General features: G+C 27.3%; 1 protein-coding gene across 1 annotated transcript; it reads left to right on the forward strand.

Moving 5' to 3' along the window:
• Positions 1-4,958: 4,958 nt before the first annotated feature.
• On the forward strand, positions 4,959-7,492 carry LOC119670389 (plant intracellular Ras-group-related LRR protein 4-like). Its single transcript, XM_038080635.1, has 3 exons — positions 4,959-5,176; positions 6,536-7,117; positions 7,191-7,492. Exons 1-3 carry the CDS (start codon positions 5,006-5,008, stop codon positions 7,413-7,415), a joined length of 978 nt encoding a protein of 325 aa, XP_037936563.1. The 5' UTR covers positions 4,959-5,005; the 3' UTR covers positions 7,416-7,492.
• Positions 7,493-7,750: the final 258 nt, after the last annotated feature.

Consider the following 7,750-nt stretch of genomic DNA (forward strand, 5'->3'; position numbering starts at 1 on the left):
AAAGTAATTAATTTCATTTACGAAATAATCATACTACCACCTAGAACATAGGGCAAAGGGAGTCATGCAGTATCTTCTCTTCCACACAGAAATAACAGCTAACAATCAAGAAAATCTCTTTTACCAACAAAATTATAACGGACTTTTGCTCATTATCTATTTTTCTATAATTTAAGAATTTAAAAAGTTCTTATATTAAGAGAAATAATTATCTTAAATTGTGTTGCAACACAAGACAGTCTCAACATTTACCATAGTGATTGGTCCATCACTTCAAGGGGGGTCGTAATACCAGACGGTCTCAAAATATCTATAACGGTACCTTGGTGGATAGTTCATCAGGGCTTATAATCTCATGGGCCCACTTTTCATTATTAAATATAACATTGCAGACAGTTTTAGGGGGGAACAAATGAAAACTTACTGTGTCTAATTTAACTATTGTATTTAAACGAGAACTAAAATATATAGTTTTTCACCGGACTAGATACTTAAGTTCCATTATTATATTTTATTATTATATATATTATTATTATTTTATTTCCTTTTTTCAAAGTTAACACGTAAAATAGTGCATTGAATAGTGAATATAGTTGATAGTGAATTCAAGTCAAAAAAATTTTTTTTTGTGTATGAAGGAGTGATATACAATGCAAGTGCTGAAACGCAAGTGCATTATTTCGTCGCTGCAATTTTGAAGATTCACTAACTTTTGGAAAAACATAGTTCAATTATCCGTTTTGTCAAAATTCAATAGATTTTTTTTGAGATTCTAACGGATACTATGAAAATTTCGAAAATATCTAAGACAATATTCCACATTTTTGAACTTATATGTTAGTCTTAAATACCCGATAAAGTAATTAAATAATATGATTTATAACAAGTATTCAGAAAATTATGAATATATATGTGTACATACATGTGTATAAATTATATACATATATACATATGTATATAAAAAAATTGTTAAATAGATATTATTTTTAACTTTTTTATAGCGTTTAAAATACAAGTAATACTTAATATCAGCAATAGCATAACCATCATATATTTAATATTAATATTTTAATATTTCTTAATATAAAATTTTTCTATAGAATATTCAAGAAAGAATTTATATAAATTTTGTACTCGTATTAAAATTTTATTAAAAAATTTTAATGTTTATTATTTAAATAGCAAATTTCGTAGTAGATGTGACGTATTTTTTAAATGATTTACAGTTTCATGCATAAAAAAAAACAACAAAGAAACTTACCGTTGGTCAGGCAGAATATAAGAGTAATAAACTTTTTATTATAATAAAACTTATTTTCGTTATATTCACATATCATATTCACAAACAAAATAATAATTTTTAGGAAATTATAATTAATTAGTTTTTACAAAACTAAATGAAATATTAACCATACAATTTACAAAGAATTCTTTCCGCATCTGCAACGATACTTACACCATTCAAAATTGGATTTAATTCACCGCGAATGCTGTAATGTTTTACTACTAAATTAACCAATTGAGCGAAAAATACTTTTAAGTGGGGTGCAGACTATCATACTGGTATGTCATACGAGAGAGAAAAACGTCGTATGACACACAGGTATGATAGTCTGCCACCTTTACCAACGTGTTGGCGTGCTCACCAAAATTTTGGTGAACAGCTCTCGCATACGCGTTGTGTATGATAGTCTGTCACCCCTAACGATTCATACGTCATACAAGAGCATTTTTGCCTTGCAAATTTATTATAAGCAGGTGGAATATGTAGAATTATAATATAAATTTAATATGTTTTTTATTATTTTATTATTAATGTATTTATTATTATTATATTTATTATTATTAAAATTACACTTATAAATTTGTGTTAAATATTTAATTGTATCTTAGTTAAAAAAAAAATAAATTTTTACATAAAATTCTTATAAAAAATTAAAATACAATTAAATATTTTATGTAATATATTAAATATTTTATTTAGTTTATTAAATATTTTATTTTATTTTACTTTAATTTATAAACGATGATTATAAGTAAAATTTTTTTTAAAAAAATATCTAAATATAAACATCGTTAAATTTATGATCTAAGCCCAGTAATAAAAAAACATATTGAAAATTGGTCGTAATAACAATTAATTAATAACCCAAATTTAAGATATAATACTTTGTATTCTAAATATGCTTTTCTTTGTTAAAACTTGTTATTAAAATAAAAGAATTTTAAATGTTAATAACCTTTAACTAACAAAAATATGGAAATGATCAAATTTCTTGAAAAACAATGAAGATATATACATTCTTATGTATATATATATATACATTATTTGTATGATCTATTTATGAAAAATTTCTTAAGAAACTTTACAGGTAGTGAATGAAATTAACTACGGTCCTTTACTGATCTTTTCATTTTAACTACTGTGCTTAATGACCAATAAACCTAAAAAAAATATGAATATGGATGCAGATAAAGCCTTTTTAGATGCTTTCATCGAATGTTAACAAAAGTAATCGCTGTTTGTGGGATGTACAAAGCTGTGAATATAAAGATCGCAAAAAAAAAACGCGGCATATATAAAATATACAAAATTATAATCAATTATAAGCAAAGCACAACCTATACGTTAACTATCAATTTTTTCAATTTTAAAATTTTATTTTAAACACACAAATTTTCACAACATTACCCGCAAAAGCACTCTTCAAAAATTTTGCTTACTCTTGTGTGTCATACCTGTTCAAATTCGGTCGCTAGAAGAAATTTGAGCAAGAGAGAGCGCAACTCGTATGACACACCAGTATGATAGTCTGCACCCCGCTTTAGTAAATGCTGTAGTTCTTTGACAAGACGTGGTGAAATTGCCAAAGAAACAACAATAATTTACTAAGTTAAGTTGAATAAAACTCTTGATCGTTAAGTATTTCACGTGAAGTTGCTTTTATCACCACACCATTTTTCATCAATTTTTTTTGTGCTGCAGCAATAGGAGCAAACTGAATTAATGCGATGAGTGGGGAGGTAAATAACTATGTATATGCAAATAAATTGCTTATAGTTTATTTATTATTATTGATTTTTTTAATAGTAATTACTGTTTTCTTCTAATTATAAAAATTATATAAATTATTAAATTATATATTAAATGAATAAATTAATTAATATTAATTATATAAATAAATTATGTATTAATTAATTTTTATTTTTAGTGCTCAAACAAAATTTTTTATTTAAAAGTTTGCGTACACAATTTTTTGAAAAATGTTTTTATTTTATTTTCGTTTCAATATATCAAATCCGTCAGTCCGTCCGATTCCGATTCAAATAAAACAAACAATAATTAGGTTTCTAATATTATAATCTAAAACAAGGTTGTCTGAAACACGGCCCAGTGGTCTCATACGGCCCGTGGCTATTACCACAATTAGCCAAATTTTTCTTTGCTATATTTTAGTAACATCATTTTATTTTTATGGAATTTTAAATAAGCTACTTAAAACCTTTTAAGTACTTTATTACACTTCAAGTTAATTTACTTAATTGACAGACTTAAGTATATATATCTTTATACAACTGGTTCAGAAAATATGTATCCAGTGCCGTAAGTGATTATATTAAAAATAAAATATTTTTCGTATAACAACAACTAATATTAATAATGCTGATATTGACAGAATTGTTAGCGACAAATTAATGAAGAATTAATGAATTAATTAATGAAGAAACTAAATTTAACATTATCGTCATATTTCTATTTTTCTTCAGAAAAATTATAAACGTATTTATTTATTTCTGCGGGTCTCCAAGTGATTTGTATTGGCCCGCTTTCGTATCTGGTCTGGACAGCTTTCTCCTAGTCTATCAAATTCCTGTATCAATTTCACTATTTGAATAACATTTATAATTCTTACACACTTTAAAATTTCATACCGTTAAAACACCTGTGTTTCTTTTATTGCGTGAAGTGAATTGCGGTAGATTTAGTCATAAAGTCTGTTTGTTGTGGATGACAGGGTCGCTACAAAAGTGTTTTAAGATCTTTGTAGTCATCTTGTCCTCCGTTTCAATGGACGTATGTCCTACAAAATGTGAGCGATAATAATTAAAAGTGTTTTAGCTAAAAGAATCGTTAAATGGTAATATTTGGTTTAGGTTGTGAAGAAGTGGTAGGTAAGGAAAAAAACATTTTATTTTTACAAATGTAGGGCTGATTAAGAAATAGATTTTATTGGAATATATATATATTTTTGGTTTATGCCCTTCTGGACTGGTCGCCTCTTCTACGAATATCCCTATTTTAATTCGTGCTCCTGTCAGCTGCAGTCGGTGGTTGATTTATAATAGCTTTTTAAGACAGGCTAATAGTAAGTGGACCCATAGTACCTCAGCAGAAAGATCAAGCGGTACATAGCCTATCTATTCCAAGTGCAAAACCTTTGACTTGACACATAGAATCAAATTTAAGGAATCTAGTTTGATATCTGTCTTTACAGGGCTCTGGACCATAGTACGGCATGGAGATAGACTTGGCCTTTCCTGTGGTGTCTCCTGCAACGCATATCTACCAACTCTCGAGTAAAGGATACCAGAACACCTGTTGTGTCTATAATATAACTACTTCTGGCTGGTTCTAGTTTGGCCTTTTTTGTTTCTCCTCCTTCCACTTCAACTAACTAACTAACTAACCAAGTTGTGGACTAACGACCAGTGTAAATAAACTATTTTCAAAAGTGATATAGTTATTTGAATGAGACTTAACTGTTCTTTAAATATTAAGTTTACAAATAATTGTGATCCAATCTTAGTGATCCAATATTTATCCTAACATCAGTTAAAATTTGTTACATATAAATAAATATGCATCAGCATATCTTTGAAACTTATGTATTAACAATAAAAATTTATTAATTATATTCATTAAAATACAATGAAAGATTAACTGAATTAATATTTATTATATATTTACTATAAAATAAGGAACGAATTTCAAAATTTTAATATAATGGCTAGTGCAAATGATATTAAACGAGCTAGAGCAAAAATTCATAAAGTAGTTAAAACTAGGCAAAAGAATTTATATTTATCAAATTTTGCATTAAATGAAATACCAAATTGCATTGAAAAGTGCACATTTCTCTGGAAACTTTATTTGGACAAAAATCATTTACAAAGGGTAAATATTGGTTTAAAAGCAGACTAAGATTTGTTTTAATAATATTAATATTGATAATAATGTTAAATTGATAAATAGTGTTTTCAAGTCTTAGACAAGAATCTTTTAATAGAAACCTACTGTGGTGCTTACGTTAGATCCAATAAGACTAGTTAAAAAAAATAAATAATAATAAATACACTGCGCTTACTACATTAATTTTTTCATTTATTCAAAATTACTTTCTTGAGTCAACACAGAGCTGGAAGCGTTCAAAATTTTTTCGAAACATGTCCTTAGTCAGAGTTGCCAGAGTATATCGGTTGAAGCCTTATATCTAAATGTGATGATATGAAAAATATTTTCTTTCATTATCAATTTGTATAGGGTGTATAGGGTACCTGATGGGTTACGTCTCGTCACTGTCGTAATAATGATGTCAAGTATACACGTATCATTATCGTTTGCAGTTGATGTTCCAGTGGAGTTCATCGAATTCTGACCTAAATTTGTTGTAGAACTCAAAAATAATATATTGAGATGATATTCTTCTGGAATGAATTTACTGCCTAAATTTCCATTGAATCGAAAAAAAATGGTGTACTTTAACTTGATTTACCTCTAATGACTGCATAATTTACTCTCTTTGGTGTCTGCTGGTGACTTCTACGTCTCACTTGGATGTTTTATTTATGATTCTTATTAAAAAAGTTACGTCTAATCACAAGCCATAATGGCTGACATGCTTTGGGGCATGTTAAACATGTCTTTGAAATGTTGAAACCTTCGGTCTTTTCGATTATCTATCAAAATTTGATAGATTATATTTTACTGTATCCCACTTTCATCTTGGAAACACACAACAAAAACAAAAATCTCGCGAAAATTTTTTTTTGTCTTCATCGTTTTTGACAGTTTTTTATCAAGATTCTTACGATTTTCGTGAAGTGATATACATAAGTTTCCTTTCATTTTTTACACATTTTGTGAATTTCTTGGGCCTTGCTACCGTATTTTAAACAGAATTTTATATTCAGTCCTTATTCCTTTTGTTTTTTCAACCGATCTACTCTACATAAAGTGATATTATATAAAATTTCAAGTCACAACGATATGTCACACAATTTAAATTGAGACATAGCTGTGGCTGCAGTAAGAATTTTTATAGAACTGGTCTCATCAGATTTGACTGTATGTAAGCACAAATAGATATTTATTATTTGTCTATGGCATCAATCAGTATGAGGTAGTATCTTAAAGATTGATTGCTTATAAAAATATTTAAGTTAAAATTTTTTTTTGAACTTGAATCAAAATTTGTCTATATTAATGAAATATGCTCTGCAAAATTGGATTATATAGATTTTAATTATATCTTAGGTACCTAAACTTGAAATCTTTTGCGATTTACAAATTTTGGCATTAGACCATAATGAACTTAATGCATTTCCCACTGAATTATGCAAACTGGATAGGTTACGCTTTTTAAATGTAAGTTATAACAGGATTGTAAGTTTACCAGCACAAATCGGAAATCTTCTATCATTGGAAGCATTATGGTGTAATTATACGGGTCTTGCTAATATTCCTGAAGAAATTGGTAATTGCATTAGTTTACGAACATTTGGAGCACGAGGCAATAAGATAAGACAATTACCAGATTCTTTTGGCATTCTTCATAGCTTACGTTGGGCAACATTTGAATCAAATCAGTTGAGAAGAATTCCAGACACAATGGGTACTCTGGAAAATCTTAAACATCTAAATTTAAAGTCAAATTTATTACAATTCATACCAATTTGCTTAAGTTACATGTATGGGTTAAGATATGTAAATCTTTCATATAATAATATAAATATTATGCCATGCGATAACGAATTACAAACCCTGGAGTTCATTAATGTGATTAATATAAGTAATAATCCCATATGCAACGACGTCGATCTAGATCACTATGTTATGGTAAGAACATATATATATGTAATATTTATTATTTTTATGAAACTGCTAAATATGAATAACTTTTTCGTGCTAGAACTTTGAAAATATCATGTTTGAAGATATAATTAATTTACTTGGAGCAAGGAATTTAAACAACGATGAACGTATCAATGAAGAATTTGATTGGGAAAATAGTGTTGCTACAAGTGAAATTAATTCTGCCGAGCAAACTTCAACAATTATTTCTTTCATTTATGAACTAATCGCTTATACTTTACAACCAATTTATAACCTCATTACCAGACCTTTTCGCACATAAAATCTACTACACATCAATTGTAATTACATATGTATATGTACGTATATAAATAAAATTTAAAATTATTAAATTGTCAATGAATTAATTATTTTATACATAATAATAATGTAAAAATAATTTAAGGCTAATAGGTTTTGTATTAAATTAAGGCTAATATGTTATATTACACTCATGCTACAGAATTCTAGCAATTAAATTAAATAGAAAAGTGGCAAAAGTTCCTTGTCATTAGAATATATTTAACTATAAAATAAGTTTCTAAAAATATCTATCAGTGCAAAGGTTCAATATATAGATTGGCTAATAGCTATAGATGGTGATACATTTGGTTACTT

This window comes from Teleopsis dalmanni, chromosome 1, assembly GCF_002237135.1.
Source record: "Teleopsis dalmanni isolate 2A chromosome 1, ASM223713v2, whole genome shotgun sequence".
Lineage (NCBI taxonomy): Eukaryota > Metazoa > Arthropoda > Insecta > Diptera > Diopsidae > Teleopsis > Teleopsis dalmanni.